The 26676-nt window shown below is 43.6% G+C and overlaps 1 protein-coding gene and 1 long non-coding RNA gene across 2 annotated transcripts in view; both read left to right on the top strand.

Moving 5' to 3' along the window:
* Positions 1-18092, top strand: part of STIMATE (STIM activating enhancer) — an 81361-nt gene extending 63269 nt beyond the window's left edge. Inside the window, exons 5-10 of the mRNA XM_069095486.1 lie at positions 980-1092; positions 2043-2120; positions 3130-3279; positions 4776-4886; positions 16964-17084; positions 17336-18092. Coding sequence (XP_068951587.1) covers positions 980-1092; positions 2043-2120; positions 3130-3279; positions 4776-4886; positions 16964-17084; positions 17336-17442 — 680 coding nt within the window. The 3' untranslated portion in view covers positions 17443-18092. The remainder of the gene's footprint in view (positions 1-979; positions 1093-2042; positions 2121-3129; positions 3280-4775; positions 4887-16963; positions 17085-17335) is intronic.
* Positions 11166-13657, top strand: LOC138166996 (uncharacterized). Its single transcript, XR_011169794.1, has 2 exons — positions 11166-11746; positions 13242-13657. It is a non-coding gene; the product is annotated as an uncharacterized lncRNA (long non-coding RNA).
* Positions 18093-26676: the final 8584 nt, after the last annotated feature.

The raw sequence follows: 26676 nt of genomic DNA on the forward strand, positions 1-26676 counted from the left end.
TGCCCCAAAGACAGCTGGGCAAAGTGCTTGACATTTGCTGCAAAAACCCTATTTCCTCTATTTGTAATTTAGCATCTGGATTGATATTCCCAATAGTTGCTGGTCTTCTAGAATTCATCTACTTAGGTGGCATTTATTCAGTGAATAGGACCTCATTCCCAGTCTAGTTCCTCTAAGATAACATTTGTAAAGCACTTAGTTCAGTGCCTGGTGCATAGTAGGCACTTAATAAGTCCCTCCCTCCCTCCCTGATTAAGTGGCAAGGCCCAGGGCCAGATTTATGTACTGTTTTCTCTCTTCCACCTTGCCTTGAGGGTTTCTTCTTTTTTTCCCTTTGAACCCTTCTTTCTAGTCACTGCCTTTTCCTTGGGACCTTTGTTGAGGAGCCAAGGCTAGCCCTGGGAGGTCCAAAGGGCCAGGGTGTGGGAGGCAGTATTGTCCAGGGTCTGCTATCTTCTTTTTGATTCAGAAAAAGAGTGATTTGGTTACAGACCTTAGGATTGATAGTGGCTTGAAACAGTTAACGATGGGTGAAAATGACAATCTTATCTAATCTGGCTTCTGATGCCACACTATTCGTTAATGTACCAAGTACAACAGATCTATTCTTCTGTAGTGCCAACCAGAAACACCTTGTAAACACTTCCAGGAAAAATGAAAGAAGAAAGCCAGTTTAGGCTCCAGATTAGGAAATCTCTGGCCCTTCATATCTGAAGCACTAGGATGTTTGTTAGTGATAATTCCCAATAGAAGTTGGTATTTCATTAAGTCGCATTGAAATCTCTCACACGGGACTCTTGTACTGTGTAGGGTTTGAGTTAGGAGGCAGTGTGCTGGGAGCAGAGGGCAGAAGAGAGAGAAGTGAATGTGGGGGAAGGGAAATGAGATGAGCTGGGAGCTGGTTTTGCTTTGGGCCCTTCTCCATGCTCTTGGGGGAGTATCCTTTGTGTGTATTTAGTATCTGCCATTGTATTTGCAGGAGACCCACTGCAGTGTGGTGCCTGGGTTGGGCAGTGTGCTCTGTACATCGTGATCATGATGTTTGAGAAAACCATCATCATCATCGTCCTCCTAATACCTCAGTGGAAAAAGGTTTGCATCTTTCTTCCTGCCTTGGATGGTTCCCTGAGAGCATCATTGGCCAAGGGAAATGTGTCTGTGAATAAGATGAGCTATTGAGTGCCACTGCTGCTGAAGCTCTGGCTTCCCCGCCTCTGGGGTCCAGATTTGTCTTAGTGTTTCCTTCTCTGAGCTCCTTAGATGTGTCCCCAACTTCAGTCAGACCAGCAGGGGACTTCCCGTTCCTAGGCTGGGACTGGCATCAGGAGAAGCAATACTTTTAGGGGAGGTGTTTCTCACTTTTACTGAAATTCTTCCTTCTAGATTTTTTAAAAGACTCTTGGCCTAGTGATGTGCCCTGTTTTCCAAGTAGCTTGACTGGTTTGGTATTCCTAGCCTGGTGTCCAGTTTGGTATCGAATGCCTGAACCTAACATTTAGTCCACTGTTCCCATCTGGTAACTTGCAGTAGATGGGAACCTAGTCCTTCCTGGTTTCTTTCTTGGGATCTGTGCCCATACTCTAATCTAGCTGAGCATCTAGTGTTAACATTATTTCCCCATGTGCGAGTAGGAATGACGGTTTAGTTCTTGGGGCCTTCACTGCATCATTGCAGCAGGTTCTAGACCTTCTGGCACATTGTTCAGGCTGTCCTATCTTGGGCTTCATTGAAAAGAGGTCAGCTAAGCCTGTAGAAGGGAGAGCTACCAGCTTCACCATCCATCTGAGGAAGGACCGTCTGTGCTGTATCCAGCACAGCCGCTTCTCCTTTACAGCTCTGAGCTAAACTGCCAGAAGGGCTGCTGGTAGCCCGTTTGTATGCTCCTGGTCTGATTTTCTGTCCTGGCTCACTGAGCAGCCAGTGAGGCATGACTGGGGAGAAAGCTAGCGGGTGCAGGGGCGTGTTGAGCTGTTACCTCCCTTTCACCTCAGCTTAGGGTTCAGACTTTCTGCTGACTGAACTGGACCCTCTTCTCTTCACAGGTAGCTCTCTTGAACCCCATTGAGAACCCCCAGCTGGAGCTGGCCATCGTCATGCTGATAGTCCCTTTCTTCGTCAACGTTAGTATGGACGGCGTTTTTTCTCCCCTTTTTCTCCCCTCCCTGGTTCCGGGCTGAAAGCTTGAATCCTGTGGATGGCGTCCTCCTCCATAGCTTCCCACTCCTTTTTCTTGTGACTTGCTCTGTGCTCACTGCACCACCCCTTCAACTCCAAATGGGCCTCTGGAAGCTTGTCATGGGAGAGCTGGAGTAACCTTCCTATCACTGCTACCCAGGCCCCATGGGGTAGATGTGGGCAATGGAGTCACATCAGCGGCCTTGCTTTGTCTCTGTCCTGGCAGCCACAGGTGGTTTTATACGGTGTTGACCCAAAGTCCTCAATTTGTAGCTTCTAGAAGAATTTTCTTGAGATTCCCTTCTCCGGTAGAGTCTCTTCTTACTGGCCTGTGTTTTTGAGATTTCACAATGTAACCATCACCAAAATTCTCTATATGAGAAAGGGATAAAAGCACCAAATGTGGAACAGGAGTTAGAGGCCAGCCGAAGAAGCACAGTAAACGTGCAGAATGAACAGAAGACTGTGTGTGTTAGGACACGGGTGCCAGAAATGGGGAGGAGAGGCCAAGGATGTTGGATGGTAGTAGTAGAAGCTGGACTGGGAGTCAGAGGTCATGAGTTCTAGTTTTGGCTCTGTTGTTACCTGTGTGACCTGGGGCAAGTCATTTCAAAGAGTTCTGGGTTTAGAGCAAGAGCCCCTGAGTTCAAATACCGCCTCTGCCAGGTCACTCAACCTCTCTGGGCCTCAGTTTCCTCATCTGTAAAAATGAGGGGGTTAGAGTAGATGGCCACTGGGGTCACTTCCAGCTCTAAATCTCTGAACTTGTCACTTCTACCTGAGCTTCAGTTTTCTCATATTTAAATGAAAGGGGCTGAACTCTTAAGGTCTCTTGTAGTCTTCTAAATGGTCTCTTACAAAAACTTGACAGAGTGAAGAAGGGGGTTGAAAATGTCATGTTTCCAAGTGGCTGACACATGCCAAATCATTACCTTGCCCTTCATTCTCCTGCAGGCATTAATGTTTTGGGTTGTGGATAATTTCCTTATGAAAAAGGGAAAAACAAAAGCCAAGCTAGAAGAAAAAGAAGCCAGCTTGGACTCAAGAAATGGAAGCAAAGTCCGGTACAGGCGGGCTGCATCCCATGAAGAGTCAGAGTCTGAAGTAAGTGGCATTTTTGATGCTTCATAAAAGTCCAACGTTGTTGCTCCAGGACTTGCTGGGGTTTTCACACACGTTCCCAGTAAATGCTAAACCATGACAATTACTTGTTGAGTAAGCAGCATTGCCTGAAACACGAGACCATCCCTGGCCATTCAGCAGCAGGCTTAGTGACTCGGGCACTTTGCTAATTAAGATGTAAAGGAAAGGGACTGATCTTTTCTGAAGAATCCAGCAAGGACCTGTCTGGAATAGAGAAATAAATGTGTTTATTTTTCCATTATCCTTCTCTCTGACACCTTCCCCTAGCTGCAGAACAGTGTGAGTAGACAAAGTCCAAGTGAATGGAGTTGGAGCAGGATTGTATCTTGGCCCTGTATATCCCCATAACTGGGCTCACACAGTCAGAACAAGGAGAGCTTGTTCGGCATTCCCGCAGACTCTGACAGGTTCCTCCTTTACATCGCCCTGCTTTGGTACATTTTCAAAGCCAGCTGGGTTTCAGGGCCTTAACCCTGAGATGACTTACTAGCAAGCTTTCCTAGGGATGAGGGGAGAGCAGCAGATCATGCCCTGCTTTGTGAACCTGTCTCACAAGCCCAAGCTTCTCTTCCCCATGGTCAGGAGGCCCTTGAATCCCAAGCATAAAGAGGTTGTCCTTGGGCTTCAGGTCACCCTGCTCTGCATATGAATAAATAGGATTCAAGTAGAGATGGCTGAATACAGGGGCTTGCCTATGCTTGAGGTTGGGGGGCCCACACCTGTAGTTTGCCTAAATAAAGATTTATTTCTATACAGACAATATAAGCCAGAGAAGCCCTTAGTAGTGTCCTGCCTTTGATATGTATCACTTTTTATTTGAGGGGTGATCTGGACTTTTGGCTTCCTCGGTTAAGAAATCCTTGACCAATGCAAAAAGATCTACAGCTGTCCTCTACTGTCGGAGTACTCATGTGTCATCAGCAGGGCTTGAACCTCTGTCCAGTTTTCTATCCACTGGGTGACTTTGATCAGTCTTTGATCAGTCTTTGGCACAAACCCCAGGAAATTCTACACAACCTCTGGGTTTTCCCCACCAGCTGTTTTGGTTCTTTACTCTGCGAGGTGTGTTTGTGGTTCTTGGGCTCAGAGTAATGCCTGGAATTCAAGGTTGAGCCTGCCTACCAAAATGACATTGTTTGGGAGTTGTTCTGGTGTTTGTGTGGTTGAATTTTTTTTCCAACTTAGTGTGGGAGTAAAGGGGTACACAAGACAGCCAAGAAAGGGAAGGATTCAGATCATAGTCCAGCCGCCCTCATTTTAGTACAGATGAAGAAACCGAAGCCCGGGGTCCATGGTCTTCCAGGTAAGTGGTAGTGTCAGGGTTTAAGTCTAGGTCACATGATTCCACCCTAGTGAGAGGGTCAGAGTGTTGTAGCTATCATGTGTGTCCCTAGGAGATGTGCTCTGGGTTGTTGGGCTGGACTATCAGTGGCCATGCCTTTACATTTCCATTCCAGATTCTGATGTCTGCTGATGATGAGATGGAAGAGTCAGATGCAGATGAGGACCTCCGAAGACTGACAACTTTGAAGCCTGTGAAAAAAAAGAAACACCGATTCGGGCTGCCCGTATGACATGCTTCCTGGCCTGGGGCCTGGCGGGCCTGGGGGCCACGGTCACTCCTGGATTGGTGGGTTTTCATTCTGCAGTGTCACTTGACCTTTTCCCTCCCTCCTCCTCATCTCTGCCCTTCCTTCTACCCTTTCCTGTCTTCCTGCTGTCCTGCCTTCTCTGACACCTGTGTCGTGGAACAAGGGAAGAACAAGTGCCCTGAAGAGGCCGTGGCATCGAAGGTTACAATTCAGTTGCACTAGAGATACTGACCGAATATGCAACGGAGGTTGGGTTTGGGTTTTCTCCATCCATCCGGTGTATCCAGTGTTGTCAGGGACCAAAACTACACCGGTCTTTGTCTGACTCAGCAGAGCTGCCGAAGAGGACGAGTATCCGTGTGTGCTTGCATAGCACGGACACACACACACACACACATACACACTCTGCAGCTGCCTCCTTTCAGTTCTGTGGGGAATGACAGGATGTGTCACTTTGGGGGGAAAAAGTAATCAAGACTGACCAAGTTGGAGCCAGTGTGTTTTCTTACTAAAAAGTGGCTTTTGCAACAGTTAATTCCTAGAACCCAGGATCATTTTATGGTTATGAGCCTTAACCATGTTGATGTTTTTTAAGTCTCCGTATTTGTTTCCTACAAAGTACCTATGGAATTGATAGGCAGAACATAGATTTTTTTTAAAGTCTTCTCTATCCTATTTGACTTTTATAATTTAAGTTATATTTTCATACTGTTCTATTTAAGGATTCTTTTTTTAACCACCACCAAAAAGAAAAGGAAAGAGATGGTCCTGCTTACCTTTCAAGTAACGTTTAGGTGGGGAAAAGGTCAAAAGGTTTGCTTCTGAATAATTTATTCATTTCATGACTTTGCATTTAGGCAGAGGGCTAATGAAAGGAGCCAGTTCTCAGCTGTAGTCACCAGATCCTGTACGTGCTAGATGTCAGCCCCAGCAGTGGGCTCCTTGTTCTGTCTGGCCAAAGTTCCCACACTTTCTCTGGAGATTGAGACCACAGGCACCTTACAGTAAAAATGGCCTGACTTCTGATAGGGTACAGAAGATTAAATCTCTGTGGGAGTCCACATTCCCAATCCTGCTTACCTTTCAAGTAACGTTTAGGTGGGGAAAAGGTCAAAAGGTTTGCTTCTGAATAATTTATTCATTTCATGACTTTGCATTTAGGCAGAGGGCTAATGAAAGGAGCCAGTTCTCAGCTGTAGTCACCAGATCCTGTACGTGCTAGATGTCAACCCCAGCAGTGGGCTCCTTGTTCTGTCTGGCCAAAGTTCCCACACTTTCTCTGGAGATTGAGACCACAGGCACCTTACAGTAAAAATGGCCTGACTTCTGATAGGGTACAGAAGATTAAATCTCTGTGGGAGTCCACATTCCCAATCCACATTCCCCATTTGTTCCTGAGCTACTAGAATGTTCTCAAACCTGCCTTCCTTTGAATTCCTCCTTTATTGTCCCCAAATATAAACCAGATTGAAGTTTAAACCCAGATCTCTTCTCAGCCTGCAGAGCCGGCCTGGGGATCCCACATTGCTGACCTCCCTTAATGTTTTCCTGGATCCCAAGGTGACCAGCCTATTTTGCACACCCTGATCTTTCTCTTTCGAAGCTGCCCCCAGGTGAAGTGACCTTCTCTTCCTCATGCTCTTTGACTCTTTTCACAGAAGTGAGATGGGGTTCCCAGCCTTCTGGGATCTGCAGATAGGCGCTTCCAGGTTTGCTGTTGCCATTTTCACAAGGCAGACTCATACTCGGCTGGGCTTCAGGCACCTGGACTCATTTCTTCAATAACAGAACAATTTGCAGAAACCTCATTTTCCCTGTGTGGAGTCTCAGGCAGGGAGAAGCAGCAGAGGCATTTGTCACAGCTGAGACACCCAGGTGACAGCGTAGGAAGAAATAGCAGAATGACTGCTCTGCTCTCTGGGTAACAGCTGTTCCAAGCCTTAAGCCAAACAAATTCAGTGAGTGACAAACAACTGAGAGATTTTTAAAAGATATTTTTAAATGTTTTACGCAGACATATTAGGTCTGAATTGTGGTGTGTTAAACAGGCTGCTACATGGGCTCCCACAGGGACCTCAGAGAACATGGAACTGTGTCCTCTCACATTTTCTCGCTATTCTGACATTCCTATGTGTTGGCCTGTGGGTAACAAGCAAGCCTTGATGGAGATCTTCCAGCTCTGCTGCTAGGCCTTGTCTGCCAAGCACCCAGCAGGGGACTTGTTCCTAACCCTGACCCAGAGAACGGAGTGGAGCCACTGACCTGAAACTGTGCACTTACACATCCTCTTTGCAATAAGAAGTGACTAATTGTTCCTGTGTCATCTGTTCCATCTGAGAGCTTGGTTAAAAAGGGCTGAGAGTGAAGGAGAATCCTACCCTTGACTTTATTTCTTCGACCATTCCCTTATTCTACTCCCCTTCTCTCTCCATGGCTATATAGGCAGCTTCTCTTAGAGGAGGAGAGAAAACAGCATTTGGGGAAGTGAGGTCCAATGTTATCTCTGGGTAGTCAATGAGATCCAGAAAAGATCCCTGTGAGTTCACAAGGCACCAGGATTTAGGAAGACTGGAACTTAAGGGAAAGTGACACTCTCTTAAATACTCGCCCTTTTTCCCTGACCCTCTTACCTGGTAGTTTGAACAGCACCCATACCTACTTTGTTCACTCTGCCCCTTTGAATTCAGAGCACACAGGGTGTTTTATTCTGAGCTTTGTTTTTAACCTTGAGCTAATCCTATAGAAACCATCTATTCCCTATTTTTAAAAAGCCTTAATTATGTAAAATGTGTTAAACATGTGTTAACACAGACCTCAGATGATCCAAAGCTCAGCTTGAGCAGTGGTGTTCTAGGAAAAGGAGGGAAGAGGTGGTGAGAATGTGGTATATTTTTCTCTGAAATGTTTTTAATAAGTGCTTTGAGACTGCTGGGTTATGGTCCTTTAGCTGACTAACAGGGTGATGTTGTAAGGCCTTGCAAGCCAAAGACCATTTGGGAATGTGGGTTCTCTGATCTCTGAGGATAGGATATAGTGTTTCCTTAAAAGGTGATTGGTTTGTCCAGCATGACTCCACCATTTTTTGGCCATACTTTAAACAGGTAGCCTCCAGCCTTCAATGCAATATCCCAAGAAGACATTGGAAAGCAGTGGCCCAGGGCTTCCTTCTCTCCAGGATGTCCTTTCTTTAATAGAAGCATCCTGTGTAAGATACCACATATGGTACAGCTATTAGTTGCAGTGGTGCTCGTCCCCATTCTCATAGATAACATGAAGGAAGCATTACCCAGCATGATAGTGGGACTTTTTTTGAGGAGCAAAGTGATGCTGACTGAATTCTTGCTAGTAGCTGATCCATTGTCCAGTTGGATTCAGAGAGTATTGCTCTGAGTCCAGGGTAATGCATGTGATCCTGGTAACTATGATATGTTTGTCGCAAACAAGGGGACAAGACTGTCGTATTCATTTGGTGAGATGTGAAAGTAGCGTAGATCTGTCTGTAAAGCCATGTGTAGAGAGGGCCATCTGTGGCTGAGCTTCATTGAGCTTCAAAGGTCAACTGAACCACATTCCCCATCTTAATATTTCTCTACTGGATTGTCATGTATTAATGTCGACGTATCTTGCCTTTTTCTTCAGGGAAAAAAAATAAAAGTCTTAGAAGCAAGGCTTCTCCCAGACAGTGCAAATTGGTGCCTTTTGCTGGCACTAGCCCCAGGCACGGCTTGCAGCCAGGCCTCAGAAGGCTCCATTTGGGAGCTTCCAGAGAATGTGGCCACCAGCGATGCCCACCACTGTGCTTCACTAACCTGCCATCCATGGGGCTTTTTTTTTTTTTTTTTTGCAGCAGCAGCAGAATAAACTAAACGGTGGAGTGACCCAGCTGTGCTACAGACTAGGGAAATTTCTTTAGGAAAGTTTCCAAACATTACCAGTAGAAAAACGGAATCATCTGGTTGTACTAAATGCAGCGACTGTCACTTTTCCAAAGGGACCGTTGTCCTTTGGTGTGGGACCTAGTTCTTAATGGGGAAATGGTTGGGTTTTGTCTCATTTGGTTTGGGGTTATTGGTATCTGGACCTTGGGCTCTCAAGAGATTTTATTTGAGCTTTCTTTTGATGAGTAAATTAGTGGTTGGACCTTTGTGTGAGCAAAAAAACATGATAGAATACTGCTGCATTCAATGGTATTGTCCAATCAATGGTGTTACATTTAAAGAAAAAAGCAAATTTTTTTTAAGTGTAAGGGAAGATGATGTACTTACATTGTATAATGGTTTACAATAAAGTTTGACACCTTATTACCAATTTTTTAAAAAAAATCTTCATTGTATGTTTTTGTTAGGGTTAAACTGCAGGTAGGGCAGAAGGCATAGAATGTCAGAGCCAGAAGGGGATCCCAGAAAATGCCTAGTCCATTCCCTTCCTTATATATAGAGAGGAGAAATAGGTCCAAAAAGAAACTTGTAGTTGTGTTTCTGATTGAGTCAAGGACCAAATGCAGAATCAGCAAAGGGAGCCTAAGGGGCTGATGGGAAATTCCCAGAAAAATGATGGCACAAGGAGAGAAGGGAAAAGATGTCATTGTCTCTTACGTTGCCTCTCTTTTATGGAGCTGAAGAATTGACTCTTCCAAGGAATGGATTACATTAATGAGTTAGGAAGCAAAGGAATGCTGAGAGAAGCCATCTCTGAAACTCCATGGAAGTATTTCTATGTAGATAAAAAAGACAGGAGCCACCCTTTGCCAAGTTTGATGGACCGAGTGTCAATCTCATGTTACAGTCAGGAATTAATCACCTGCCCAGAGAGTTAACCCACAAACCCCTGTTCTTGGGCTCTAGCTTAGGGGATGGGGGAGGGGAGAGCAATGCTACAAAGGCTTTCTCCAAGGCACTGTGGAATGTCCTCTTATCCTCTGGAGAAAACATCTAGTCTTTTATTTTTAGTTTTCAACATTTGCTTTTGTAAGATTGAATTCTGCCCCCAAGACAGTATGCATTCTGATATAGGCTATATATGGATGATCGTATTAAACATTTCCAAATTAGTCAAGTGAAAGAAGAATTGGAACAAAAGGTAAAAACCATGGGAAATAAAAAAAAAAAAAAAGAAAGCCTGCTTCAATCAGATTCCATAGTTCTTTCTCTGGTGTGGATGGCATTTTCTATTGAGTCTTGGAGTTGTCTTAGATCGTTGCCTCACAGAAGAGCTGTCTATCAAATTAGTTATTGGACAATGTTGCTGTTACTGTGTACAATGTTCTGGTTCTGCTCACTTCACTCAGCATCAGTTCATGGAAGTCCAGGTTTTTCTGAAGTCTGCCTGTTCACCATTTCTTATGAACAATAGTATTCCATTACATTCCTATACCACACCTTGTTCAGACACTCCTCCGCTTAATGGGTATCCCCTCAATTTCCGGTTCTTTGCCATCACAGAAACTGCTGCTACAAACATTCAGTCTTAAACCCAAGTGGGCCAGTGTCCCAGCCCTACACAGCAGTGTGCAAGATGGGAGTGAGATGAGATCCTTGAACTTGGACATAAGAGTTTCTTCAGCCTGTAGCCTCAACTGGCCCTGGGTAGACTAAGTAGGGACTGGGTGCAAAGAAGTTAGGTTGGTGAAGTACCAAGTAAAGCCACATCCAAGAGAACTGTCTCCTGGATTTAATTCCATCTTTACAGATTCTTCATGGGTAAATTTCAAAGTAGATTCTCAAAGCTGGGAGGGACCTTGGAGGTAATTTAGTCATTCCCATACCTCACTAAATTCCTCACGTGGTGGTGCACTCTTGCTTGAAGATGTCTGTTGATGGGGCACTAGCTACTAATCTTCATCACAAATTAAGATATTAAATTAGCTTCCCAGTCAAGCACTCTTTAAATGTGTGGTACAAAGGAAGGGAAGAGATTAACAGGAGCTGGAATATTTAGAAACATCTTCCTGGAGGCAGAGATAGGGTTTGATAAGGGCATTGAAGGGTAGGTAGGATATGGATGATTATAGGGGATGGGTGATGGTCCATGCCCTGTGTCAGAGACTCACTGCTAATTCTAAAGGCTCTTGGTTTGTGGCAAAGCTAGGACTAGAACCCGAGGTGTACTTGGTCAGTAATTTTGGATGCCGATTATTAGAGACCCAAATAGAAAAGCCATCATCCCCTTTGAGTATCTTGCCTTGTGCAACAGGTGGCTGGAAAGTGAAAGAATACAGGACCCCTGGGAAGTAGGACCCTAAGATAGAATACCCATAGGTCCTCCTACTTTGAGTCCCCCTCCCCCCAATCCCACAAGGATACAGAATTCATGGAGAAAGTGCTTTGAAAATTGTTTCCTTTTTTCCCCCTCAGAGGAAACTGGTTGACAATGGGTGGAGAAAGAAAAACAAGCCATAGTATTCAGCTCCTCTCTCAGGGTTTCTTCCCTTTCCTACACACACACACACCAAACACAAAAACTTTAGTATATTCAAACAAACAGTTCTCAGGAGCTTGACTAAGCCTCAGCTATAAATAGAACATTTTGCTCCCCAGAGACTGGGGTCCCCCCAGCTGTTGCTTCTCATCAAGGCGTCGGGGTCCTAGCTGGCCAGACCCCCAGTCATCTCTAAGAATAAACTCGGGACCCAAGCAGCCTGTGTGGACTTGACTCATGGGGGAAGGCAGGCCAGGGAAGTGACTTCACTGGGATGGGCAGACGATATAAGCCCTCATGAGCCCAGCTCCTGCTTAGATCACTGTAAACAAGGGTACTTCCACAGCCTTGGTGCAAGAGGACAGAGCCAGACTGCCTACTGCTGGTGCACACACGCTCAACTTGCAGCAATGTCCCAGGTAGGCAAAGATCCAGAATTGGCCACGGCCACCAACTGCCTCTAATAAGGAAACACTGATCTTCTTGAGACTGGGGGGGGGGGGGGGGGAAGGGGGGGTGCAGGAATAAGTGGTAAAAATGTGAGGTCGGCTAGGAGGGAAGGTGTGAACAGCCGGGTAGAAAAGTGAAAGAATGCAGGACCAGTAGGAAAACTCGGTTGTTTTTGTTGGATGGGGAACTAGGTACGTGTAGCTGTGTACTTGTGTATGTGAAAGTGTTCATATGTATGTAAGGGGAGAGATTTGGGTCTCCCTCAGCCTTACCTAAATCCTCCCTCCCTTTGTGTGCTTAAATAATCAGGATCTGTAGTTACTGTGTTACATTGTGGGGAATTGATGGTGGCTATTTGGGGGTAGTTGTGGACACTGTCTCTGTCTCTCTTCTGTGGCTGGGAGATGGTGGGAAATATCACAGCAGACAGCTGGATCCACTCCTACCTCTCCAAATAGGAAGTAAATACTTCTTTTCTCCACCTTTCCCTCGTCCCAGGTATCAGCCCCTAAATCTCCAGGTTTCCCTACAACATAAAGATTCCAGCCAGTACAATACAAAGAAGATTTTTCTTTATTAAGCACCCACCCTATGGTATACACTTAACCAGGTATTGTGCTAAGCTCTGGGGAAATAAGAGAGAGAAAGATAGTCACCCTAGACTGCTCACCTCAAAGCAGCCACAGAGAAGGGAAAGCGCCCAGCCCAGATTGTGATCATAGGAAAAGAATCAGAACTCAAATGGATTGTGGAGAACAGAGACTAACCTCACTGTATAAAGAAAAAACATCCTCAGGGAAAATAGTCATCAGATTGAGAGCCAGAAGGGACCCTGGAATACATCTAATCCAGAGATATTAAGATTAAGACACACGACTTCAGAGTTACTGTCAAAATGGGGGCCAGAACCTGGAGTCTTCTGCCCCAATTTACCTTAATTAACCACTTCTGCCCATTCCCAGTCATGGCTTGAGCCTTCTCATTTCAGTAGGCATTTCTGAACCTTCATTCAGTGAGTTTACAAGTCTTGGTCACAACTCTACCTCATCCAGGCCCTGTCCCATCTAAATCAGGTTGTTAGGTCATTTTTTCAGTCATGTCTGACTCTCCCATGACCCCATTTGGGGTTTTCTAGGCAAAGATAATGGAGGGGTTTGCCATTTCCTTCTGCAGCTCATTTTACAAATGAGGAAACCAAGGCAAACAGGGTGAAGTGACTTTCCCAGAGACACACTACTAGTGTCTGAGGCTGTATTTGAACTCAGGTCCTCCTGACTGCAGGGCTAGTGCCCACCACCTAGAAGCCTAGGTGGTCTTAACAAAGTTCTTTCCAGTTCTAAATCTATGTTCCTGATTATACCCTTCCCCCAATTTTATCTCCACTCTAGTCTGTCTTTCACACAAATGTCAAAATAATCTTCCTAATGCATATGCCCTATCTTGTTATTCCTCTGTTTCATAAAGCTTCAGGGTCTCCCTACTTGCTGCCTCCAGGACAAAATGCCAGTTGTTCAGCTTGGAATGTGAGTTCTTCCAGAGTCTGGCTCTAAACTACCTCTTCAGCCTTATTTCACTTCTAGACAATCTGATCCAGCTCCTACCTACTTCCTGCATTCAAAAGACACTTCTTCCCTGCAACCCACAACTTTCTGATCTCTGCCTATCAAAATCCTTTTCTTTCTTCAAGACCCATTTCGGGGCAACCTTGTCCAAGGAGCCTTCCCTAATTCTCTCCCCCCCCCCCCCCCGCCAATGAACTATCCCCCCCAAATTTTGCTAACTCTTTGAAGGGATCTCCTCTGCTCCCATCCCACTCTTAGCTTGTCTACTGGTCATGTACATGTCATTCTTCCATTAAACAGATCTTAAGTGAAAAGTACCTGATGTACCCTTAATCAGTGTTGAATTAAGGAAGCCAGCCATGGCTCAGGTGCCATATGTACCAGCTATCTCTGAGGAGCTGGGGAGTCGAGAAGGGAAGGGCCTGGGGTGGGGGCCACGGGGACAGATGGACCAACCCCATGGTGAGAGAGTTTCAGCCCAGCATTAAGACTAGAAGCTGCAGTGGAGGCAGGAGGTTTAGGGAGTCACTGCCCCTTGGTACCTTAACCAACGCCAAGGACCAGAGCCCTTGAACACAGCCCTAGGACCTGGCCACTGGAGGTCCAGAGTTGCCCTTGACCCCCCAGACAGCCTGTCCCTTCTAGGGATAGATATCAATGAGGACAGAAAAAGGCCTTGCCATATATCAACATGACTCAGACTCTCATTCAAGCTGGTCACAGAATGTCCCCAGGCTTCTGTGACAAACCAGACAGACCAGAGGGGTGTTTGGAAACAGGAACTCGGGAGCTCTGTGTCAGCCCCATTGGGTTAGACACCTACACCATCTGGCTGGTTCACTGAATGAGAGTCAGCTTTGGAGCCCCTGCCAGCCACATGCCCAAGCAGGACTGGCAAGGGAACTCTAGCCTCTTGGAACAGGAAGATTATTGGCCTCCTTTAATCTATCAGTCAGCAGGTCTGAGTCCTGAGTTCCTGTGTTCAAATTCCTAGTCAATCAACAAGAACTTATTAGAAGCATCATTCCCCAATTAATAAATGGCCAAATGATACAAATAGACAGTTTTCAGAGGAAGAAACCCAAGCTATCAATAGCCATGTGAAAAAAATATCCTAAACCCTAATAATTAATGAGAGAAATCTAGGTCTTATTAAATATTTTATTAAACAACTAATGGAAAATAAATAATTAAATTATTGAAATGAAACCTAATTATTAAATTGCAACTGCTCTGACCCATCAGATTGGCAGAGCTGACAAAATGTGGAAATGACAAATGCAGGAGGGGCTATGGGAAAACATCCATTGTTAATGCACCAGTGGCAGAACTGCCAACTATTCTAAGCATTCTGGGAAACAATTTTGTAACTGTGCGCCCAAAGATGTCAAACTGTGTGCACACTCTTTTGACAGTGAGCCCACTACTAGGTCTATACTAAGGAGATCAAAGAAAGAGGGAAAGAATCTCTTTTCAAAATTACAAAATTATAGCAGTTTTTTGTGGTAGCAGCTTAGGGGGTGTTCATCAGTTAGGGAATGGCTGGGTAAGTAACAGCATATACATGTGATGGAATATTATTATGCTTTAAAAGTGAATGAAAGGGGGTGGTTAGGTGGCACAGTAAATAGAGCACCAGCCCTGGAGTCAGGAGGACCTGAGTTCAAATACGGCCTCAGACACTTAACACTTACTAGCCATGTGACCTTGGGCAAGTCATTTAACCCTAATTGCCCTGCCTTCCCCCTCCAAAAAGAAAAAAAAATGTGGATGCAAGGAGTGGTTTTAGAGAAACCTTTTATGAACTAATGCAAAGTGAAGTGATCAGAACCAGGGGCACAATTTATATGATAACAACAATATTCTAAAGACAAACAGTTTTGAAAGACTCAGGAATTCCCATCACAATTCCAGAGGACTCATGAAGAAGGGTGCTACATGCCTCCAGAGAGAGGGGTGATGGACTCATGGTGCAGATCAAGGAGAAGGTTTTTTTGGCCATGGCCAATTTAGGAATTTATCTTGTTTGACTATACACATTTATACCAGAGATTTTGTTTTTCTTTCTTATGGGGACTGGGGAAGGGCAGGGATGGGAGGGAGAGAACTCAGATCTGAAAATAAAATAAAATTGAATTTTAAGAAAAAATAAAGCCAGAAACATTTATTAGTTGCCTACTATGTGCCGGGCACTGTACCAACTGCTGGTAATACAACAAGAATGATAACTAGCACTGTATAACATCTTGAGGTTTGCAAAGCACTTTCCCAGTAATCTCATTTGATGTTCACAACTACCTGGTGAGTAGATGCTATTATTATCCCCATCTTACATACCGAGAAGGTTAAGTGCCTTGTCCAGGGTCACACAGCTTATAAATGTCTATGGTAAAAATTTGAACTCAGGTCTTCCTGATTCTAGGTCCAGCACTTTACCCATGGAACCACTTAGGGAGGCAAAAACCATCTGTACTCTAAAGGAGTGCACATTCTAATGAGGGAGACACTTGTAAATAACTGGTGGTTGTGGTTCAGTTATTTCAATTCTTGGTGACCTCATTTGGGGTTTTCTTGGCCAAGATACTGTAGTGGTTTGTCATTTCCTTCTACAACTCATTTTTTTTTTACAGATGAGTTAAGTGATTTACCCAGGGTCACACAGCTAGTAAGAGTCTGAGGCCAGATTTGAACTCAGGCCTTCCTGACTCCTGGCACTCTATCTGCTCTGCCAGCTAGCTACCCCCAAATAACTAGGTACAAACACATATATACAGGGTAGAGTGATGTGGGAACCTGCCCCCCACCCCAGAAGAATAGCACATATGAGGAGGAAGAGGGGAAGCAGACTTTATGCTGTGAGGTAGGGAGTTACAAGTTTGGTGGAAGCAGGGGACTTGCCTCTGGGCACTCCCAGTCTTGGGAGAGACAGGAAGAATATATAAAGACCCTGCCCACATGGAGGTCATGGTCTGTGGAAAAGGGCTGACGTGTAAATGTAACCCATGACTCATAATTGAATGTCTGCACTCAAATGGATTGGCTTCAATCTTGTAGGCTTCTCAATCATAACACTCTCTATAGTTCATTTAGTTCCCATCTAGGGCTTTCTTTGGATATATTAGAAAATGGCTTATTTTGCCTAGCAGTATAAAGTTAGAAAGCATTGGGCCTGGAATCAGAGAGAGATAGAGATAGAAGCCTGAGTTCAAATCTGGTCTCAGATACTTATTAGCTGTGTGACCCTGGGCAAGTCACTTACTTTCTGTTTGTCATAGTTTTTTCTACTGTAAAACAAGGGTAATGATAGCACTCCCAGAGTTATTGTAGGGATCAAATGGAATAATATTTGTAAAACACTTAGCACAATGCCTGGCACATAGTAGGGACTTAATAAATGCTTGTCTTTTTTGTTTTTATTTTGCTCAGATTCAAATATTTTTCTCAGATGCAAGTATTCAGGCTAACAAAAAATCAAATGTAAGACAGGTTTTATGAATCCAAGTATCTGTGTGTAACCTCTCGCTTCATTTAAAAGGAGTGCCTAAGGGAGTAACTCTGGTATATGAGGAGGTCACTTTCTGATATAATGTAAGATTCAATTTTCTTTCCTTTTGGCCTCTGTAGGACGCCCCCATCAAAAAGAAACGGCCTCCCATGAAGGAAGAGGACCTGAAGGGAGCCCGAGCTACTCTCTCTAAGAACCAAGAGATCAAATCCAAGACCTACCAGGTCATGCGAGAATGTGGTAAGTTTCCATGTGTGAAGGTGTGTGCACATGTCAAGGACCCTGGAAGGGAGGGGGTCCGTCAGTGCTGGGAGAAAACCAGGAAGAGCCGATAGGAAGTGTGTGCAAGGATGGAGAAAGAGGGAAGCTCGTTCCCTGCCCTTGTAGCCTTTTCCTAGCTGGAGCAACCAGCTGGGCCTGGTTCCCTGAATGCTTAGGAATCCATTAGGGACCCCTTTACTCACCTTTTTCCCACTCTCTTCTTCCTAAAGAGGAAGCTGGCTCAACTGCCCCATCTGTGTTCAGCCGAAGTCGGACAGGAGGAGAGACTGTCTTCGAGAAGCCCAAGTCTGGACCCCCCAAGAGTGTCTTTGGCTAAGGAACTCCACGCTGCTTCCTGGCCCTGTTAATCTCCACTCCACCTCACGTATGAACCCCAGCACCAGTCCTGACATGAACAGCAAAGCAAATGCTCTTTTTTTAAAAAGAATTTTTTTTAGCACCTAAAATGTCCACTACTTTTTCCCATGAAGTACAGGGTCCAGGAGCTGGGCTCTGGATCCAAGGTCTTAGTCTCCTATTTCCTGTGGTTGCACACAATGGACCCCGCAGACACAAGGATGTGTGAAAACCTTTGAATCATGAATAAATCAGAGTAATCAGAGCTGTTTTGGGGCGCTGTTCTCTCCTGCCCTTGGTGTAGACCGAGCTTGTGGTCCAAGAGCCAGGACAGTAGGGGAGGAGGCTTCAAACATGGGTACATCTCGTTACAGGGAAATCTGCGGCAGCTATTTGACCCAAGCCCCAGCCCCTTCCCTCCTTCTCTCCCTCCAAATCATCAGCTTTCTCCTCCATAAGTTGTTACTGAATCCCCTGCTGTATACAGAGCTAGGCCACGTTGGGGGAGTCTGCACAGAGAAGGTGACACAAGCCTTCCCCCTGCAACTCCCAGTCCGGCTACAATGAGAAGACTCACATCTGACAGCACAATAAAGGATAAATTCATGTGTGATATTGTTGGCACAGTGAGGGCATCTGTTTGTTTTTTTCTTTTTGACTTATTTATTTATTTTAGTTTTTAACATTCACTTTTATAAGATTTTGAGTTCTAAATCTTTCCTTCTCCCTCCCCAAGACGGCATGCAATCTAATATAGGCTCTACTTATACATTCACATTAAATGTATTTTCATGTTAGTCATGTTGTAACAAAGAATCAGAAATCACAAGAAAGGAAAAAAAAGGGAAAATAGTTTGCTTTGGTCTGTATTCAGACTCCAAAGTTCTTTCTCTGGCTGTGGATGGCATTTTCCATTATGAGTCTTTTGGACTTGTCTTATTAGATCATTGCATTGCTGAGAAGATCGAAGTCTATCAGAGCTGGTCATCACACAATGTTGCTACGTTCTCTTGGTTTTGCTTACTTCACTCAGCATCTGTTCAGATAAGTCTTTCCAGGTTTTTCTGAAGTCTTCCTTCTCATCATTTCTCATAGAGCAGTAGTATTCCATTACATTCATATGCCATGACTTGTTCAGCCATTCTCTGATCGATGGGAATCCCTTCAGTTTCCAATTCTTTGCTACCACAGAAAGAGCTGCTATAAGTATTTTTATTGAGGGCATTTGGATCCTAAAGAAGGGAGGGATTCCTGGGTTGAGGAGATTAGAAAAGTCTTGTTGGGGAAGTGGTTTTGAGTGAGGCCTTGTTAGTAAAGATTAGGGTTAGGGGGGGCAGGGAACAGAGTAAGAGTCAGAATAGGCCTGGAATGTGTGGGGAACAATGAGGACACTGGCCTGGCTGGAGTAAAGCATTGTGTGTGGGAGAAGCATAAGAAGTGAGTTGTCCCACCAATTAGTAAGGATGAAGTGAGGATATTCATGAAACACATTGAAAACCTTAAAATGCTACAAAATTCTACTTACTATTAGTTATTATCTGACCCTGAGCTAGATTCTTCATCTTTTTTGTTCCTTGGGCCTCATTTTTCTTATCTGTAAGATGATGAGACTGGACTAGAGCAGAGGTTCTTTTATTTGGGGCATGGGGGAGGCAATTGGGGTTAAGTGACTTGCCCAGGGACACACAGCTACTAAGTTTCTGAGGCCAGATTTGATCTCGGTTCTCTATCTATGCCCATCAGAGCAGAGGTTCTTAACCTTTTTGTGTGACATGGACCCTTTGGGCACTCTGGTGAAACCTACAGATCCCTTCTCAGAATGTTTGGAAATAATTGAAGAAAATGCAAAATTTTAGTAGGTGGTTAGAGAAAATAAAGATGTAATTTTTCCCCAGCCAAGTTCACAGGTCCTGTGAAATCTCTCTATCCATTGACCCATGGGCTTGATGGTCCTTCCAACAATCAAGGCAGGGCAAGGGGGGGGGGGGGGGGCAAAGCTAGGTGGTATAGTGAATAGAGCACTGACTTGAGGAGTCAGGAGGACCTGAGTTCAAATCCAGCCTCAGACACAACACTTACCATCCGTGTGTCCTTGGGCAAGTCACTTAACCCCAATTGCCCTGCCTTCCCTCCTCCAAAAAGCAAAGAGAGAGAGAGTGCGTGCGTGCGTGCGTGCGTGTGTGTGTGTGTTGGGGACCAGCCCTCACTGTAGGGCCAGGCACACCCTCCTGATGTCCTTGAGTTTTCCATATTATTCTTTTATCAGGAACCACTCTTACTTGGCCCAGAAGTCTGCCTCCTCTTTAGCTGCCCAGAAGAAAGTATGCTTTATTTTTCTCTGAGAGGGGCTTTAAAAGATGTTAAATACCATTTAAGTTAAAGGAAATAAACTACTGATAGAATTATTAACATAGAAAATGCAAGTCATCAGTCCCAGGACTTTATAAAGCTACACAAATTCACCGTGTGGCTTTAGGTCATAGGATCTAGAATGTAAGAACTAGAAGAAAGGGAAATAGGGAATACACATTTATTTAGCACCTACTGTGTGCCAGGCACTGTATAAGTACTTTTTACAAATATTATCTCAACCTTATGCTGTCATCACCCCCAGTTTACAGTTGAGCAAACAAAGGCAAATGGAGGTTACATGACTTGGCCAAGGTCACATGGCTAGTGTTTGAGGCTAGATTTTAACTCAAGTCTTCCTGACTCCAGGTCTAGGATTCTATCTACTGTACCACCAGCTGCCTCCAAAGCTTCTAAGAAACCTTAGAGATCATCTGGTTCAACCCCCTCATTTTACAAACGAGGAAACCGAGGAAGGTCACGTGACAAACCCAGGGGCTGGAATTCTTAAGGCTAGTGGCCTCTCCCCTGCTTTCTCTGGCCTTGCAGCCTCCTACCTGAGAAGGCTGCTCTGGGAGTGAGAGGGAAGCAGGTGTTAGGATTAACTCCTTCTACCTCCACCCTCCCCGTCCCTGTGGCCCTGGACCAATGTCCCTGATCCAGAAGTTCTTGTTCCCTACATCCAGGGGAAGGCTCTTTCCCCATGGTCCTTTAAGCAAGTCTCACAGAAGTAGTGTGGTACAAAGAAGCAAGGTGGGGGCTGGATATTAGGAGACCAGGGCCTAGTCCCTGACTAGATGTATATCTCTGGAGAAACCCTTTGCACTCTCCTGATCCTTAAAATAGGAGTGGGATGGGGGTTAGACTAGGTTCCTTTCATCTCAGACATCCTCAGAGGTACCACCCTATTCCTCTCTACCTCTCGTACATATGTGACACTGGGGTTTTTGGGTCTCCCTCTCAGTAAGGAAGGATCCCTCACTGGGGGCATTTCCCAAGATTTCATGCTAGGCCCCCTTTCTTCTTTCTCTCTCTTTCCTTCCTCTCCTCTCTCTTTGTGTCTGTGTCTGTCTCTCTGTCTCTGTCTGTCTTCATCAGCTCTCACGGGTTAAGATCTCTATTCAGATGACTCCAAGGTCAATATGTGTGGTGCTAGGCTCCTGGTTCCAATCACGCAGCACATCCTGCCTACTGAATGTTTCAAACTGGATGTCAGAGACACATCTCCAATTCAACGTGTCCAAAATTGACCTCATTGTATCCCTCCCCGCTGCTACCGTCCCCTCTCCCAAGCTTCCCTAACCTACCATCCTTCCGATTTCTCATGTCCATAAACCCTGCGTTATCCTTGACTCTTCAGTCTTCCTCACCCTCCTTCCATCTAACCCACGGCTAACTTTTGCAGTTTCTACCTCAACATCTCTTACCTGTCTCCTCTTCACTCTCACATGATATCACCCCCATACAAGCCCATCATCCCCTCTTGCTTGGGCTGTTTCAATAGCTCCTAATTGGTTTCCCTGGTTCAAGTCAATCCCAGTTTCAATCCACCCACCATATAGCTTTCAAAATGGACTTCCTAAAACAGGTCTGATCATATCATTCCCCAATTCAATAAACTCCAGTGGCTCCTGTTACCTCTAGGAACAATGATAAATTCTGACACTTAAAGCTCTTCACAGCCTGTCCCCAAACAATATTTCCATCCTCTTGTGCATTTAATCTCTTCTACACTTTACAATACAGCTAGAACAGCCTTCTCTCTCTTCCTCACATTCAGTGTTCTATCCCTTACACCAATTCTCCCTCATGCCTGGAATTGCCCTTCTCCTTGCACTGGCTCATAGAATTCCTCCCTTCTTTCAAGACTCAAGCAAAAACTTTTCCTCACCCCCCATCTGCTGATGCCTTTCCCTCCTTAACTATCTTTCATTTATTTTATATGTATATTTATTGTTATAGATGTATATGTCAAGTACTGCCCATTTTGTCAACCAAATTGATATGGTTGTGTTCTCTCCCCTGAAAGAATGTAAGCTCCTTAAGAACAGGGACTGCTTTTCTGTGTCTGTATTCCCAGCCCCTAGGACTTAATAAATGCTGATTGATTGATCCCTTCTGAGCATCGACTCCATCTCCTTTCTCAATCCACCTTGTAGGTGTGGGAATTGTGTGAACCACACTAATTCCGTCTTGTGACTCAGTTCTGTATCTAGCTTAGTTCCCTTTCTATTCAACTATGGGTCTAGTCTAATTTCTGTCTTCTGAGAAAACTTTATTCAATTATGGGAATTGTGAGAAAACTTTATTGTATTGTTTGAACCTAGTCCCACATGGCTAGCAAATTGGACCACCTCTACCTGTTGCTTAGAGACCCTTAACTAAGGACTCAGGTTATGTTGACCAGACATCCAGTCAGATCTGAAGATTGATGCAAGGAGTTTTCTCACAATTATACATCTCAAGTAACCCATATGTCTTATCTGAAAATTGGCCCCATATTGGTCAATCAATTACTGTTTCCCTGTTCCTTTGATTGACTACAGACACTTAGGGGGTGAGGAAGGGAGTGGGGCACCTCTTTTTCTGATTCTGTTTACTCTCCACTTCCCAAGTCAGAAAGCCCCTAATCTTTTCTCCAGTTAGAAATCATATTACCTAATCATGTCTCCTGCTTCATATCCTATTAACTGTTTTCTTTTAATGCATAAAAATCTACTTCCCCTTGTATTTGGGGGTCCAACACCAAGTTGAAAAGACCTAGTCCTGATTTGTTATGTAATTAAAATGCATTATTTGATAAACTGATATATTTGGAAGCTCAAATTTTTGTCTCCTCAATTCAGATGTCACCTGCCAGTTTTTTAGCAAAGCCAGTCAAACTGAAGCAGGACTCCAACCCCCAGGATGATAGACTTTCAGAAAAACTCCCGTGAGCACTCTCGACTTTTCTCTGTGGAACTTCTTCATGGAAGGCTACCCTTGGAGGTCAAACTTCTCCCTTGATTTCAAATTCTTCCAAGCTAAGAAAGGGTTGACGCAGCAATGTGGTCCATTGCATAGAGTACTGGACCTGGAGTCAGGAAGACTCATCCTCCTAAATTCAAATCTGACCTCAGACACTTACCCAGCTGTGTGATCCTGGGCAAGTCACTTAACCCTGTTTGCCTCAGTTCCTCATCTGCAAAATGGACTGGAGAAGGAAATGGCAAACACTCCAATATCTTTGTCAAGAAAACCCCAAATTAGGTCACAAAGAGTTGGGGAGCTACTAAAAATAACAAAGATAAAGTTTACTCCCACACTTCGGGGAACAGTTTGTGCCCACCCTGCTGGATCAAGAGATACTCTCTTTAAGGGAATGATTTGTGCTAAGAGACACTCCTTTTATGAGAACAATGAACTAAGAGATAATCTGTTCAAGGGAACAATGTATTCTGATAACAGCAAAATGTGGAAGGATTCCTCCTTGGTTAAAATATCTTTTGGCATGAGACCAGGAGAAGAGTGTGCTGTTAAATTGACACCCCCTTAAGAGAATTTCTTATTGACCTAGAACTTCCCATACAGGAGTGGAAGGAATGATTAAAAGATTGAGCCCTTATAAATTATGCTAAAATATATAAAATCCAAATGGGTCCCAAAGTTGCTGCAAATTACTTTGGGATTAGACTTTGAGTAGAAGATAAGGAGGCTAGCAAGTCTGTGTTTATCGTATTTTCTTTGCATTTTTGTTTCTTGTAAAATGCAGGAAAATCTTTGTTTTGTTTCATGTTTAGTGTTGTTTGTAGATTCTGATACTTGGAAGACTTCTAAGGGGAAAATGCAGCTAGCCAGATTGCTGAAAAGTTGTAGCCAGAGTTTAGTATGCTGGGGAAGATTAAGGAAGTTTCATACTTGAAGCAGTTCTCCTTGCCTTCTGTAATCTGATGCTAAACTTTCTGTCCCAGTAAACAGGATTAACTCCTACTTTAGGTTTTCAGTAGGTGATTAGGTTAAAAAATACCCCACAAAACCTTCAAGCTACTTTCTGTCACTTCAGCCCTGGCTATGTTGGGGTTATAAAGATAAAGTCAGAAAACCAAAGAAAGGAAAATTTTTTCCTGGCTTGCAGGAATTTGTAGCATTATAAATAAATTAAGAGATTCAAATTATGGAAACTGCTAAAAACATCTTAGTAGCTTTTTGAAGGTTTAGAGATTAAGGAGATTGGAGATTAATCATTAAAGAGTTTGAAGATTAATCATTTCAAGATTGCAGGGTGGGGAAGAGATTCCTGGGACTTTAGGCAATTCCAGGGATTCGCCCCTTTCTCTTTGTCCTATCTGATAAGGCACTTAGCAGAAATTTAGCATATCTTCGAGAATTTGAGGGTACCACTCTTTAGAATTTGTTTTAAGGAAAAAAGCACTTAGATGACTTTTTCCCCCTGAAGACTGATTTTAGTGTAAGGAAGGAAGGCAGTTAGTTTGAAAGTAATTCCAAAGTGAAGAGCAAAAATAGTTATGCAGTTTGCATTTTAAATTAATCTGAAACTTAAATAGCTGCCTCTTACTAACCTTTTCTTAACTATAGAAAGAGAAAAGCTTGTATAAACAAGGGAACAACTTAAAAATGAGTAAAATTTAATTAAGGAATGGAAAGGGTGATTTGAAAGGGGTCCATGAGGAGGGACTCTGCTCCACTGTTTTTACATAATGGGGATAGATATTCAAAATGACAGGAAGGTGACCAGGAACTAGGAATGTCTTTTGGGAAGGCTGAAGTAACACTTTCAAAGCTTTATATAACAAAATTAATTATTTAGGTAAACAAGAAGAAAAAACATCAAAGAAAATGAAAAAGAAACCATGCATTTGTAAGCTATTAGGAACTCAAAAAGGCAACAGTATTGCAATTAATTGGGGTTGTGTAAAATTTTGTGCTAAATTGCAAAGGAGAAATTCTATGGAATAAAAATTAGGTTTTTTTTTTTTTAGATAGCTTGGGATTTGATTAGGAAATAAGTACTCTGCCCTGAAAGACCATTTTGGGAGCATATTAATCTTTAAAATCCTGTGAGCTCCAAGGCAAGGGGATGAGAACATGAGGCTGTCACTTGGAATCTCTCCCTATCTTTTGCCTGGGGTTAAAACTGGAAAGCCTCTGGGGAAAAGAGGGTGGGATTAAGTTATGAATATGAAAGGAAATGATTTGGCACTAGGGATGATTTCTGAAAGGAAACAAAAAGTTTATGGAAAAGTAAAAGTGCTACCTTAAGCCTTTGAAAATGAACTAATTGTTAACTCTGGGCTCTGAATTTTAAAGCACAGATACCTAGTAGCCCTGGAAAAATTAGATTTTAATTTTGTGATTATAAATCCATATTTGATTTGGTTGAGATTTGTCCTGTAACTAAATTTTGTGTGAAATGTGTTTTCCTATTAATTATGGTATCAAATGCAAAAAAAAAAAAATAAGCATGGATCAGGAAAATCTGAGTTACACTCCAGTCTCACAAATATATTAGCTATGTGATCTTAAAAAAAATTGTCTTATCTTTGTTTACCTCAGTTTCCTGATCGGTAAAGATTAAAATAATAGATTTGCAAGCAAGTAACATTGTCAGGAGAGTGCTCATATGTTTTTAGTGGGTCTTTGAGCCAGGGATCACCTTGAGATCATTAAAGGCCCTGCAAACCAGCTTACTTGCTTCTTCCAGCTCTGGGCCCAACTCCTTATCCATCTGTCATCACTGTTCCAAATATATGTACTGCTGGACTAGCCACTCAAATGCAAGTCATGGTCCAGAAAATAGTCATTCTTTATTTATTTAATGTTTCCTGTAAGTATTACTGGACTGTTCTTTTTTATGTCAGTGGCTGGAAATCTTGTTCAGTGACCAGGATCCCACCGAGGAGGTCTTGTGGTATTCTGGAGTTTTATGCAATTATTACACTATTATATTTTAACAGGAGCAGTGTCCAGAAGACTATATCATATATAGGGAAACCTTTATTTTGGACCTTGTATGAGACACTCTCCATGATAGGGGTGAATACTATCTTAAGGAACAAAATTACAAATGCCTGAAAAGTCAATGGAGGAACCAAATGATAGGTGTCAGGAGGCTGTAGCATATTTCCAATCATGACCAATATGCAAGGGACATCCCTGAGGGAAAATGTATGATTAGAAAATGAGATGGGTCAGGCAAGTGGTAACAGCGAGGGATAACAGATGGATAGTCCAAGTCCTGCAATGATGTCCATAAAATGTAAAAAGATTTCTTGCATGTTGGATGGATCTTCTGTGGAGGAGCTGAGGAAAAGCATGGACAAGAATTGTAGAAGCTGAGAAAACATGGATTGATTATGATCTGCACCAACAGAGGCAATATTCACACCAGTGAGATCACAGATCCATTGAAATATTAAATATCCTTGTATAGGCCTAGCATTGATTTTAGTTGCTGGCAGGAATAAAAGATGGAAAATTACAAGCTCTTCCTTACCCCTCCAGTCTTGCTGATTGAAACTTTTTGGGTGGTGATTTGCACAGGACACAATGAGTATCTCAGGAGAGGAAAAGAATTTTCTCATAGTCAAATAAGGGACTGAACTCATAGATTGGCCATTCAGATAGAATAATTTTTTAAAAAAATACATACTTAAAATGTCTAAAGGGCTTTTCTAGCTAAGTAAGTATACCTGTCTGGGGTCTACATCACAAAATAGCTGAAGATAGCCCTGGGGCCCTAATCTAGAGACTGCAGACCTCTTTATTTTCTTGCTCCAGCAGATGGCAGTAAAGGCAGGAACAGTTTAGTAGAGATTGGTATCTCCATAACATGAGAGATATGACTGCCTGAACACAGATGTTCTGT

This window comes from Petaurus breviceps, unplaced genomic scaffold, assembly GCF_028583685.1.
Source record: "Petaurus breviceps papuanus isolate PSGF00001 unplaced genomic scaffold, PetGlider_PUasm1.0 227, whole genome shotgun sequence".
Classification (NCBI taxonomy): domain Eukaryota; kingdom Metazoa; phylum Chordata; class Mammalia; order Diprotodontia; family Petauridae; genus Petaurus; species Petaurus breviceps.